The 14,365-nt window shown below is 39.8% G+C and overlaps 1 protein-coding gene across 9 annotated transcripts in view; it reads left to right on the top strand.

The window, feature by feature from the left end:
- Nucleotides 1-241: 241 nt before the first annotated feature.
- KIF13B (kinesin family member 13B) overlaps nt 242-14,365 on the top strand; it is a 193,005-nt gene continuing 178,881 nt past the window's right edge. For all 9 annotated transcript variants that reach the window (XM_057505396.1, XM_057505412.1, XM_036888825.2 and 6 more), the window contains exon 1: nt 242-378. In XM_057505396.1, coding sequence (XP_057361379.1) covers nt 324-378 — 55 coding nt within the window. In that variant the 5' untranslated portion in view covers nt 242-323. The remainder of the gene's footprint in view (nt 379-14,365) is intronic.

Below are 14,365 nucleotides of genomic sequence, written 5' to 3' on the forward strand. Positions count from 1 at the left end.
CACTGACAGCTCACGTCCCGATACTAATTGCAGAAGTAAGAACTGCGCAATAGCATAACATTTACAAGTTCTAGGCAGCAGAGCAGGTGGTCCCGGCTGTCGCCCCAGCACATCCGCGGCCACCCAGCCCACGACCCCGCTGGGGGACTACAAGTCCCGTCATGCAGCGGGGCGCGCCGGGAGCCCGCGGCCGGCCGCGCCCCCTCTGGCCCCGCCCGGCCCCGCCCCTCGCGCCCGCAGCTCCCTCCCGCCCGGTCAGCCCCGAAGAGTTGCCCGGTGGCCGTGGCAGACGGAAGCCGAGCGAGAACCTTGGCGGCAGCGGGATGGGAGACTCCAAAGTGAAAGTGGCCGTCCGGATCCGGCCCATGAACCGCAGAGGTAAGAGCCGAGCCCGCCCGGGGCCGCCGCGGCGGAGGCGGCAGGTGCCTGGCGCGCCCTTGCCCTCGCCCCGGCCGCCGTGTGGGGTCCGGCCGGCTCCGCCCCTACGGTCCGCGTCCCGGCGGGCGGACGGCCGGCGTGCCCCGAAACCTCGTCCCCCGCCCGCCCGCCCCGCCTGCGCGGGACGCCCCTCCCCTCGCCCGCACCGCGGCCCGGGCGCCGCGGCCCCACGTCCCGGTCCGCAGCCCCTTCCGCCGGCGCGCCCGCCGCGCCGCCCTTTCGCCCTGTTGCCTCCCCTGCCCTCCGGGAGGGCGCTCCGTCCCTGGCCCCGGACAGCTTCCTCCTTCCCCCGCGCCTGCCCCTCGGCCCGGGCCCCGCGTCCCTCCCGTCCCCTGCCAGCTGTCAGCGCGGCCCCCGCCCCTTGCTCCTCACCCCTTCGGCCTGGCCGGGACAGCCGCTCTCCGAGGCCCCGCGTCTTGGCCCGGTCACCCCAACCCTGCACTTCGGTGGCCCGCGGCAGGAAAATGGCAGGGAATGTGGTTCACTCCTGAGAAAGCACTCGAGTGCAAAAATTCCTCGTCTTGGTGTTTCACTTCGTGTTCCTTTAACCTGGACTGTCGTGAGGAGTTGTAGCTGCTTTGATTGAAGTTGGGTAAAGAGCACACCCCACTTTTTTGACTGTCAAGAAAGTTGTGTTTGCTTGAAGTAATTCGTCATCTCGCAACAATAAATAGTTTTAAGTGCCAAGATTCTTGTGAAATTGTATCTTTCAGACATTGTCACAGTTCTTCAGGGAGGATAGAGAGAGCAGATAAACCGAGTACATTTCAAATCATCTTTAGACAGATGCAGTGGAGAGAACCCCAGTTCCAAGTCCCAAGACGAGGTGGGCTGGGTCTTGGCCTTAATGCTTAACTAGCATTGGGACTGGGCGAGTAATTTTAATGAGGTAATATATTTGCAAACATTTTCTGTAGGGAGTTATATTATCGGGGTCACTATGACAATCCCAGGGGATGACTCTTCAATGGATAAGACTTAATCAGAATCCTTTGTAAGTACCAGACTCATCCAAGTCGTTTTTGCAACTCCTGTGTTCAAAAATTAAGTGTCACTTTAACTTTCCTTATAAATTACAAGTTGTTTTCCAACTTTCCTTTTCTTGGCTGTCTTGTGTATATTGAGATACACAGATCAAGCAGTTGACATATGGGGTTTGTCCTTCCTTTGGAAGTTGATTTCCCTCTTCTCTTAGGGTCATCTTTTCTTTTGGAGTTAGTGATTCCTCTTGTCCCTGCTAGGTCTGCTTTAAGGCTGTCAGGTGATGTAGAAGAGTTTTCCATAAGAACTTCCAACTAGTGCCTGTTTTGGGTCTTCAGTCTTTGCCTCACTAGTTCCATGCTCTGCCATAATGAAAGTAACTTACTTGAATGCTGAAAGTTTTCAAAAGCTGCTGTTGTTAAGTGTTCAGGCATTTTTATTTAAATTCACCTCGTTTATTTAAAAAAAACAGCGAGCCACATAAAACACAATTTACTGGGATTTGATTCTGAAAGCATGATTTCAGCACATTCTTAAAATGTCCTTTTCACAAAAAACTTGGAAATGCCAGTGTTAAAAAGAGGCCGCTAACCAGCCACCTCAAAAGACTATCTCAGATCATTAAAATCCTCCCCACTTCCTTCCCCCATGGGTTTCCGTCTTTGAAGGGAAGTACTGCTTTTCTTTTTACCCATTAATTGTCATTAGCTAGATTGTATTAATTGTCAGTATCAGAGTTTTGAGGGATGCGTAGAATAATAGTTTTAGCTGTGAAATGGATGGTAGCTGTTTTGTCTGAACTCACTTTAAAATTAAGGTTCACACATAGATCCATTACCCTATAAGTAGAAGTATGTTGTGGTAAACTGCCTCCTCATTCATTTAGTGTCTTCTTTTACCTAGCCTTGCATTTCCAGAATGCACAAAGACGTCTTTTTTCAGTGATCACCACTGATAATTAAGATTGGTTCTATTTCTGTTTTGTCTGTGAAACACTTGTTTACATGAATCTAGAAGTGATTATGGAGTACAGTGCAGTGGAATTCTAAAGCTAGTGATTTTGAAATTGCTGTCTACAGTTTAAAAAGGCTAAAACAAAACTATATTCCTTTACAGTAATGTTGGAAAGAATCATATTACTTGGACCAATTATTCTGGGAAAACAGTGTATTAAGTAATAGCATATAATTATGGAAAATAGTAAACTTTTAGCCATAATAATTGTTTCTCTCAGCATATTAGTTCAGGAAACAATCTCAGAAGTCACTCTTTACAGGTAAGAATGAGATGAGAATGAGTTTCTGGGTTGATGTAGTTTTACTGTATAAGACTCTGAGATTTAGAATCACAATAGCTGCTTTTTGAGGAAAATCTGAAATTCGCAGGAGACTTCTAGTGTACCGTTAAGTTGTTCATGTGGCTCAGTATCTGATTGTCCTTATTAGTCTTTTTTGCTAAATCATATATGTGTTCGGGAAACTTTCTAATTTGAACATTAAACATTAGGCCCTAATTCAGTAATAGCAAGAGTTGTGATGGCTAATGAATATGCTTTTGTCAGTAATATTTTCCTTGTTCTACATTTTAACATTGTACTAACAAAACAAAAATAAAAAGGAAAAAGTTTCTGACATCCTTACATCTTAGCACTTCACACTCTCATTTCCTTACTTCCAATCCAGTTTGCGTTCACATGCATATGCAATTTTACATAGACTTTAGTATTACAGGTTATATTTTTGCTTTTCTTCATCTGCAATAAGAACTTCCTAAACAAGCTAAACAAAAAGGGGTAAACCTGTTTTGTCATGAGAACTTGAAGTCCTATTTGCAGATATTGTTTGTCTTCTCATGTTATCTTCCTGACTTGTCCAACTCACCAGGTGACTCTGCATGTGTTCTTCTAGGCACTATAAGGAACACCCGTTCGTACATTATTAACCAATCTAGTTATTAAATGAGCTGAAAGGTTTACAAGCATAACTGATGGTATTAGCTAGATCAGTGACACTCTTCTGTTCAGGACTTTGATATTTTTAAACTTTAGATGGTTTAAAAAATATTTAATATTTATTGAGTGCCTGTCAGATGTCTAGCTTATATAAGATAGTGTGGGACCTTACTGCCTTTCCTCAAGGGCCTTCCCATATTTAAATATGTATAAGATCAATGACCGAAATAAATAAGTCTATATAGAAAGCATTTGGAAAATATGTTCACTATATATTTAGCCTTGGGTGGAAAAACCAGAAATTATACTAGAAATTTAGTTAGAAAAACAGAGAAGTGGGTTATTTCAGGTGTTAGGGAACATGGACAATATATTTATTTCAGCAGGTATTTCTCAAGGGTTTACTTTGCATTTTACATTACTTCATATAGTGAAAGACACAAAGAAGAATGTAGTGTCGAATAGAAATCAGTGCTTAAGTAAATCATGGTCTATTAGCTCAGAGGAAAGACTATTATATAGCTATTAAAAATGCTGAACATCAAAACCATTTAGCAAGGAAGACTGTTTTCTGTTAGCAGAAAAAGCAGAAAGTGAAAGTCTGTGTAACTATGATCAAATCTGTTATGATTATTACTATGTAAAAATGTAAACAGGAGTGGACAAGGGCTAGAAAGAAGCATGAAAAAATGAGATTGATTATTCTTTTCCGGGGAATTTTATTCTGAAAAACTTTCTTTTAGTGTTGTCTAATGTTGTAGTATTAATTTTTTTTAAGTTCGTGCCCTCGAGGAAATGAAGAGGTAAGATTAAAAGGTAAGCACCCATAGCGGGTTGCTAGGTGAGTGATTAAGTGCCAAGGGAGTCATAGGGAAATACAGGAATTCAGAAGAGTGGAAGGTCCTTGGAAGCTTGATGATTAGAGAATCCTTCTGGGAGGTTAGGGAGAGAAATTTGAGTAGACTAGAGGGAGAAACTGATGATTGGAATGAGTACACGGTAGGAGGGGAGGGGGAAGTACGGCCAGAGCAAAGGCACAGACAGGAATGAGCCAGGCAAAGCTAGGCAGCCGACAGGACGAGCCTGCCACCCATTGGGGGTCCCATGGCATTGACTAGAGATTGCGGGGAGCCCTCAATGCTGGCTAGGACCCAAGGTGGGGCTTAGGGTGGCTGGTCCCTGTGCTCTGTTTAGCTTTTTAGAACTTTGCTTGGGTCTTGGACACAAGCATGAAGGAGAACGATTGCTGGGTCTCCGGGCAAGGGAGAAAGCCTGGGTAGGTGACCTATTCAGGGCAAAGCTGGGCACTCTTCAAGAGCGTGTGGTGAGTGAAGCCAAGTGAATAGGAACAGCAAGGAGGACGGCCAAAGCTAAGTAAGCAGTAGTGGATCAAAAAACAAGGTAAAATTGAAGAAGGAGAGGACACTCTGAAGACTGTGGCAGTCACTGAAGTCACTGGTGACCCTTAGGACATGAGGGGCAAAGTAGGAAGGGAGAATCTGAAACAAGAAGGTGTTTTTGTTCCTGAGGCTGTGGCAGGTGCTTAAGCCTTCTCAGAGAGATAACTGAGATTACAGTTAAGGATGGCTGTGGATGGAAATTTCTGACATGTTTTCTGAAACAGAAGATACTTGTTTTACTAGCATCTGCTTGATATGCTAATGAGAATGAGACACACATCTCATACAACATCTTTTGTTCCTACTGTCAACTCAGTGACGGAAATTGGGATTTATACACATAGGGCAGGGAATTTTGGAGAAGGAAGTACACATTTACTAACAAAATACACTAAAAATTTGTTAGAATTGGCATTTTATGGCCTTAACTCTGTAAAACAATGGCTAATGTCTGACTTTTAATTCTTTAAGTTTTGGAGATGGAAGAAACCACTGATGAAACTATTTGTTATGCAGATTAATTGAGACCTTTAATGACTGGAGATGGATTTATTATTGATCTATATGCTTGCTGATCAGGCTCCCTTTGTGTTCAACAGAACTGTTCCTTAAAAACCTTGACAAAGATGAGCAGTGTAACCCTATGGGAAGTGTGTGAAATGGTCTCTGGGACACAATTCCATGAGTTAATTGGTACTGGACTTGAACTCACAGAAGCTGTAGATATCTTTAAAAGATGGTATTAGTCCATTCACTTCAACACATGATGATTGAAGAAAAATAACAGCTACTTTTTTAGAGTTTTCTGTTTGTAAGCTACAGTGTTCAGTACTTTTTATGTTATTTTATTCTTCAAACCAAACTTTGAAAGCTAGTTATAGAATTTCTGTTTAATGAAATATCAGACACGTTATGTAATTTTCCCAGAATTACAAAACCAGTATTTTGGAGCCTGAATTTCACCTACTTTGTCATGAAAGTCTGTGCTTTTTCTACTATTTTGGACATGATGATCTTTAAAGGGGCCTTGCATTCCTGAGTTCATATAATTTTCAAAGATGTGCAGGATACACGAGAAGTATAAGTCATGATTTTGGCCAAAGGAGCTTTTGTTGTTTTGGTAGTAAGAGATGCCCAGGTGAGTCAGTTATAAGAATATATGTACACAGTGCAGTGGAGACAGTGCATTATGAGCTAAGCAATGTGAGTGGGACTTGAGAATGATTAGGAATGAGTTGAAGACAGTGGGCAGGGAGGGAGGTATGTCAGGTAGGGGGCACAACACAAGTTTTTGGAATTAGCAAAACGTTCATGTCGGAATCAGCAAGACATTTGCAAGAAGAGTGAAGAAGTCCACTGTAAAAACTCAGACAGCCGGATAGAGACTGTATAATTAACACTGGAAAGTGTCTGTATAATTAACAGTTACTGTGCACTGACACTGTCCCAAGCACTCAACTAGATTATTTCAGTCAATCCCACAACAGTTCTGGGAAGCATTTACATTTTAACTCCATTTTACAGACTAGAAAACAGAAACTTAGACAGGCCTTGGCAGCTTGCCCCAAGTCACAAAACTATCAAGGAGAGAAAATGGGCACTGGAACCTAGGCGGTTCAACTGCAGGACCCCAGCCCTTAAATTCTGTGCTTTCCTGGGAAAGCTGGAGGAGCCCAGGGACAGAGTGATGGAACTGGGCTTACTCAAGTAGAGAGGTTTGTGGGGAGTAGATGGTATGAGGTTATTCACATGAGGTACAGGCAGGTTCAGGGAGGTTTGGGACATGGCTTGAAGGTAGAGAGACTGTTGGATTTTGAGTGGAGCAGCAGTGCAGCTGGAGTGGCGCTTTAGGGAGGTACGTTACTCTGTGTGACTTTACCCTGCTCACACACCAAGTTAGCTTGGTACTGTTTCATGGATACTGGTGGGAGACACAGGACTTCAGGATCAGAGGACTCAGTCGAGCCCCAGCAAGCAGTGTGAGCAGTTCCCCATGCCAGCAAATACTACAGGGGCGGTGTGGAGGAGTCCAGATGCATGCTCTGCAACATTGGGTTTGGTTTGCATCTGAGGAACACTGAGCTTGTGGAATCGTTGCTTTTAAGTGGTAAGCAAGCCTGCTCTTTGCCCCAAAGGAAGACCTTGTCTCTCAAGGTTGCTGGCTGCAAATACATTCCTGAGAGAGAGGCTGGGTGTAGAGCATTTATGGTCTTGCATTACAGATATACCCAGCAAGAACGGGTGGTATGAATGCAATAGAAATTTAGGAAATACAGGAAGACTGCCAAGCTTTTGATTTAGGTGATTTAGATGACTAAGTGGATGGGTGCTGATGTCATTAATTGAGATCAGTATAGAGGAAACTGGTTTTAGGTGAAGGTGTGGGAAATAACGATGAGTTCTGTTGTTGGACATTCAGCAATACTTAGTCAGTACTTCCCACATGCCATGCGTTGCACCTACAGCGGTAAGTGCAGTGCGTACCGGGAAGAAACTCAGCGGACTTGGTGAGTTTTAGGTGTCTGCGGTGTGAAGTGGGTAGATCCAGAAGGCTGTTGTATATGAGTCTGAAACTAAGGGACTGGAGATAGTGTAGATTTGGGAGTCATTACTCTAGGTAGAAGATAGGACACCAAATTAATGGGAAAGCCTTGGTGTGCTTAGTTTTCTTTTTGAGGTAGAATGTGAGGTTATTAATGGAGAGCAATTCATAGTGAGTGTTCAGAAATGTGATCGAAGGACTCTTACTATATTTCATTCATTGAGGGCGATGGGGTCATTCTAAGTATTTTTTGAGATATAATTCACATACACAAAGTGTGCAATTTGGTGGTTTTAGTCTATTTGCAGAGTTGTGCAAGCTTTACCACTCTCCAATTCAGGACATTTTCATCATCCCAGAGAGACTCTGTACCCATCAGCCTCACTCTCCATGTCCACCGCCCTCTCCCCCAGCTCCCTCCAGCCCCTGGTAACCACTAATACACTACTTGTTTCTGTGGATTTGCCCTTTCTGGACATTTCATGTAGATGGAATCATGCCGTGTGTGCACTCTTGTCTCTGACTTCTTTCACTTGGCATAATGTATTTATGGGTTTATCCATGTTTGTAACAAAATTAGTACTTCATTCCTTATTTATTTATTTATTTTTTAATGGGATGCTTTATTTTTTACTGAACCAGAGTTGACATACAATATTGTATTGGTTTCAAGTATACAACACAATGATTCAACAGTTACACACGTTATTTAAATCCTCACCCCAACTAGTGCAGTTACTATCTGTTGACATAAAAAGATGTTACAGAACCATTGACTGTATTCTCCATGCTGCACTTCAATCCCTGTGACCCACTTGTACTGTGATTGAGATTTTGTGTCTTCCTATGCCCCTCCCCCATCTTACCCACCTACCCCTTCCCCATGGTAACCACCAGTTACTTCTCTGTATCTGTGAGCCTCCTGCTATTTTGTTCATTTTGTTTTGTTTTGTTTTTAGATTCCACATATAAGTGAAATCTTAGGGTATTTGTCTTTCTTCGCTTGGCTTATTTCACTTAGCATAATACCCTCTAGGTCCATCCATGCTGTTGCAAAATTTTTGTGGCTAAATACTATTCCATTGTGTATATGTACCAAATCTTCTTCCTCCATTCATCTTTTGACAGACACTTTGGTTGCTTCCATATCTTGGCTATTGTTAATAACTCGTCAATAAACATGGGGGTTCATGTGTCTTTTTGAATCAGGGATTTTCTTTTCTTCAGGTAAATCCCCAGAAGGTGAATTACTGGGTTGTATGGTATTTCTATTTTTGGTATTTTGAGGAATCTCCATACTGCTTTCCATAGTGGCTGCACCAATGTACATCCCCACCATTGCCTTTGCTACACATCCTTGCTAACACGTGTTATTTCTTGTCTTCTGGATAGTTGTCATTCTAAATGGTGCAAGGTGATATCTCATTGTGGTTTTGATTTGCATTTGCCTGATGATTAGCAATGTGAAGCATATCTCATGTGCCTGTTGGCCATCTGTATTTCTTTGGAAAAATGTCTTTTCAGGTCCTCTGCCCATTTTTTAATTGGGTTATTTGTTTTTTTTGGTGTTGAGTCATGTGAGCTCTTTATATATTTCGTATGTTAACCCCTTCTTGGATAAATCATTTATGAACATATTCTCCCATACAGTAGGGTGCCTTTTAGTCTGTTGGTGGTATCCTTTGTTGTATAGAAGCTGTTTAGTTTGATGTAGTCCTGCTTGTTCATTTTATATTTTGTTTCCCTTGCCTGGGAAGATGTGTCCAGAAAAAAATTGCTCATGTTTATGTTCAAGAGATTTTTGCCCATGTTTTTTTCTAAGAGTTTTATGGTTTCATGTCTTATACTTAGGTCTTTGATCCATTTCATGTTTACTTTTCTGGAGTTAGACAGTAATCCTGTTTCTCTTGCATATATCTGTCCAGTTTTTCCAACACCAGTTGTTGAAAAGACTGTCTTTTTCCCATTGTATATTGATGGCTTCTTTATTGTATATTAATTGACTGTGTATGCATGGGTTTATATTTGGGCTCTCTATTTTGTTCTGTTGGTCTGTAGGTCTGTTCTTGTGCCAGTATCATCCTGTTTTGGTTACTGTAGCTTTGTAGTATAGCTTGAAGTCAGGGAGCATGATACCTGCAGGTTTGATCTTCTTCCTCAAGATTGCTTTGGCTATTCGGGGTCTTTTGTGGTTCCATATGAGTTTTAGGATTATTTGCTCTAGTTCATTGAAAAATGCGATTGGTGTTTTGACAGAGATTGCATTGAGTTTGTAAATTTCTTTGGGCAGGATGCCCATTTTGATGGTATTAATTCTTTCTATCCATGAGTATGGGATAGATTTCCATTTATTTGTGTCTTTAATTTCTCTCATGAGTGTCTTACAGTTTTCAGATTACAAGTCTTTCACCTCCTTGGTTAGGTTTATTCCTAGGTATTTTATTCTTTTTGCTGCAATTGTAAATGGAATTGTTTTCCTGATTTCTCTTTCTATTAGTTCGTTGTTAGTATATAGGAATGCAACATATTTCTCTGTATTGGTTTTGTATCCTGCAATTTTGCTGAGTCCAGTTTTTACTTCTAACAATTTTTTTGGTGGAAGTCTTCAGGGTTTTCTATATATAGTATCATCTGCAAATAGTGACAGTTTTACTTCTTCCTTACCAAATTGCAGTGTTTAATATCTTTGTTTCATCTGACTGCCGTGGCTAGGACTTTCAGCACTATGTTGAATAACAACATCCTTGACTTGTTCCTGATCTTAGAGGAAAAGCTTTCAGGTTTTCACCATTAAGTATGATGTCAGCTGTGGATTTGTCGTATATGGCCTTTATTATATTGAAGTATGTTCCCTCTATTTTGTTGAGAGTTTTTATCATGAATGGATGTTGAATTCTGTTAAATGTTTTTTCAGCATCTATCAAGATGATCACATGGCTTTGATCCTTCTTTTCGTTAATGTGGTATATCACATTGGTTGATTTAGGAATATTTGTACCATCCTTCCATCCCTGGAATAAATCTCCTTTGGTTGTGATGGATGATCTTTTTATGTATTTTTTAACTTCATTCCTTTTTAAAGCTGAATATTCTGTGATATGAATATGCTTTATTTTGTGTGCCCATTCATCAGAAATGGGCATTTGACTTGTTTCCACTTCTTGCCTCTTATGAGTAATACTGCTGTGACTTTTTGTGTGGATGTATATTTTCCCTTCTCTGGGGTATGCATAGATGTAGCAGTGGAATTACTGGGTGATACAGTAACTCTGATTTTTGATGAAATGCTAAATTGTTTTCAGTATGACTGCACCATCTCACGTTATTACATGAGCAGTGGATGAAGGTTCTGATTTCTCCATATCCTCACTAACACTTGTTATTGAACCTCTTTTTGATTATTGCCATCCTGGTGGGTATGAAGTGCTATCTCATTACGGTTTTGATTTGCATTTCCCCACTGTCTAATGATGTTGAGCATCTTTTCATGTGCTTATTGGCCATTTATTTATCTTTGGAAAAATTTCTATTTAAACCCTTTCCTAATTTTAAAAATTGGGTTGTCTTTTTATTATTTACATTCTGAATACTGGTTCCTTATCAGATATAAGAGACTAGTATTTTGCAAGTATTTTTTATTTTGTGGGTTGCTTTTTCATTTTCTTACTGGTGTCCTTTGAAGCATAGAAGTTTTTAATTTTGATGTGGTCCAATTTATCTTTTTCTTTTGTTGCTTGTGCTTTTGATGTCACATATGCAAAGCCTTTATCTAACCCAAGGTCATGTGGATTTATGCCTGTGTTTTTTCTAAGAGTTTTATAGTTTTAGCTCTTACAGTTAAGTCTTTGATACACTTGAAGTTAATTTTTGAGCATGGTATAAAGTAGAGGTCCAGTTTCATTGTTTTGCATGTGGCTATCCAATTGTCCCAGTACCATTTGTGAGAAGATCATACTCTCCCTCTTGGATTGTCTTGGCATCCTTGTTTAAAATTAGTTGACCATAAATGTGACAGTGTATTTCTGCACTCTCAGGTCTATGCCACTGGCTTATATGTCTGTCTTTATATTAGTGCTACACTGTGGTATTCCTGTAGCTTTGTAAGTTTGAAATTGATGAGTGTAGACTTTCTACTTTATTCTTTTTCATGATTGTCTTGGCATAGTATGGTCTGCCTTATAAGTTTTTAAATACCTATATCCTAGCTTTCTGAAGTTTATCAGTCTTTTGAATATGCATGTTTTATGTTTTGGGCCACATAGAGTTTTAATTATTTTCATACTCTGGCTTCTCTTTCTCTTATCCGGCATCCTGTCTTGGATCGTCCTTCATTACTTCATCTTTCTTTTAGCCATATTAGAGCCTCGTATTTTTATCTTTTGCTTGTTGAATAGATTTTTGTGTTCCTTGGTAGAAACATAAAACTAGGTGATTCAGGTATTTTCTATATATCTACTACAAAGCAACCTACCAACTTGCTTTTTACCTATGTGGCGTCACAAAATTTTTTTCTCCATGGGTCAGTGGACCTAAGGGGATCCCAAGCAATTTATAAGTACAGTAAGGAGTTATAAGTCATATTCCCTATTTTGCCAGTAAGAATATTAAATTCCAGTTGGGAAAACAAGCCCTTTGTATGTGAAATATTCATATTTTATTTATGAGTGAATATTTTATTTATATGAGCATGCATAGACATATAAACGTATCAGGCATGCGACACAAATTACTTGAAAGTAGAACTGTGTATAGCATGCAAGGCGTTCAATTTAATTGAAGTGTGAATCTAACAAATAATTTACTTCCCTCTTAAAAATGTACCCTAGTGAATTTAATAGTAAATAATAGTTAGCCTTTTAGGAATGTGACTCAAAGATAAAGGGAGGTACCTCTATATTTTTGAATAGTAGATTTGGTTTAAAAATTATTAATTTTCTAGAGAATTAGAAAAGCAGATTACTAAATGAGCAATTCTGAACTATTTTGTTCATACTGAGAATGATGCATTTCCCCAGACGGAACATGAGTTATGTAAAGGGAGTCTCCCAGCTCCTGCCCTTTTTTTACTATGATGTCATTGAGGAAAGAGCCATAGCTGACTTAGGCATTGAAGAAAGACTTGTTTCGAATTATTGTTCACTTTTACAAGGTGACTAACTTGCTAGCTGAATAAGCGAAATTATCATTTGTTGATATTTTAATGTTCATCTTGAGGAACTTGACCTAGAAAAGGATCCTGTTTGGGAAATATTATGGGATCTTGAATGGTTGTGGGGTAAATTTCTTTTTTTTTTAAAGGACTCATGGATACATGAATACATTCATGGTTCTGAGTACTATAAAGCTTGATTAGCAAGGACATAAACTTACAGCGTTACTTTAAGGTCACTCTGGTTGTCTGTTGGTTTTCAGACAGTACTAATTAAATCCCAGTCTCATTATTTTAGACTTCACTGGGAATAAACTGTTGTCCATGTGTTACTCCTTATAATAATAATGAGTATTTAATGCTACTTTTTATTGTGGTAAGGTTTTCATAACATAAAATTTACCATTTTAAATGATTTTAAGTATATAGGTTACTGGCATTAAGTACGTTCACATTGCTGTGTAACCATCACCACCATCCGTCTCCAGAGTTTATTTTGTCTTGCATACTGAAACTCTGTGCTTATGAAACTTCAAGCCCCCTGTTGTCCCTTCAGCCCAGCCCTTAGCAGCTACCATCCTACTTTCTGTTGTGAATTGACTACTCTAGGTACTTCATGTACATGGAATCATACAATATTTGTCATTTTGTGACTGGCTTATTTCAGTTAGCATAAGGTCTTCAAGGTTCATCCATGTTTTAGCAGAATTTTGGTCCTTTTTAAGGCTGAATAATATGCTACTGAATCATACCCTATTTGGTTTACCCATTCATTCATCGATGGACACTTAGATTGCTTCCAGATTTTGGCTTCTGTGAATAGTGCTGCTATGAACGCAGGTGAACCCTAATGCTGTTTTTGCAAAGGCAGTCCATAGCAGCTCAGCCTCTATCTTTTAAATCTAAGTAGTGTTCCAAACTAAGAGGAAGATGTTTATCTTTTGGTTTTTTGTTAGATTTTTTTTTACATTATTAAATGCTTGCCCCAATAAGTGTAGTTACTCTCAACATAGAAAGAGATTACAGTATTATTGACTATATTCTCTATGCTGTACTTTCATCCCTGTGACTAATTTATATGATAATTGAGATTTTGTGTCTGTATCCCCACCTTACCTGTTTCACCTGCTCTCCCCATGGTAACCACCAGTCTCTTTATGTATCTATTTCCATTTGTTGGATGTTTTAAAATTCAGAGTAAATTTAAGACCTAGGTTTGTTACTGTTATTTAATCACTGCTTTGCTTCCTAAGCAGTATAGAGCAAGAAGTTTTTAATGGAGAAAGTATCACGTTAAAATCTTGTAGCAGTAAAATTTAATTTAACCAGCTAGTAATAATTGATGGTACACTAGTTCTAGCATTTTATATTAGAAAGTGTTTCAAATATCTCACCTTAAACTCTCTTAAAATCTCACCGTTTTTATTTGCTTGGTTGTGTGGCCTAGGTATTCCACCACCATACCCATAATCTAAACAGTTTTATGAAAGCCTTTTCTTAATATCTACCCATCATCAGTCAACAGTCAGGGTGGGAATTTTGTTTGCTAGAAACAGCTAATATGATGAAGATAGTTGTTTATATTTTAAAAGCTACCTTTTGTGGGTGTTAGATGTAGGGACGTTTGTGAGTGTTGCAATCTTTAGAACAAAATGAGTTTAGCTTGGATATATTAGTTATTAAGTGATTGTATTTTGTAAGATTTTCCAGTGATTGGTTCCTTAGTCATGCCATTTGATGCCTCCAAATTATTAATTCTGTCTAATGGAGTTTTGAGGTGGGGGAGAGAGGAGCTGTGAAAAGGGTAAGGGAAAAGCATACAGATATTGAAGAAAAGTGGATCCCTTCTCAGTCCACGATTATTTGAAATGAAGTCTGGGCAGTTAGAAAAATACTTGATCTGC

The sequence above is a fragment of the Manis pentadactyla genome, chromosome 1, assembly GCF_030020395.1.
Source record: "Manis pentadactyla isolate mManPen7 chromosome 1, mManPen7.hap1, whole genome shotgun sequence".
Taxonomy (NCBI): domain Eukaryota; kingdom Metazoa; phylum Chordata; class Mammalia; order Pholidota; family Manidae; genus Manis; species Manis pentadactyla.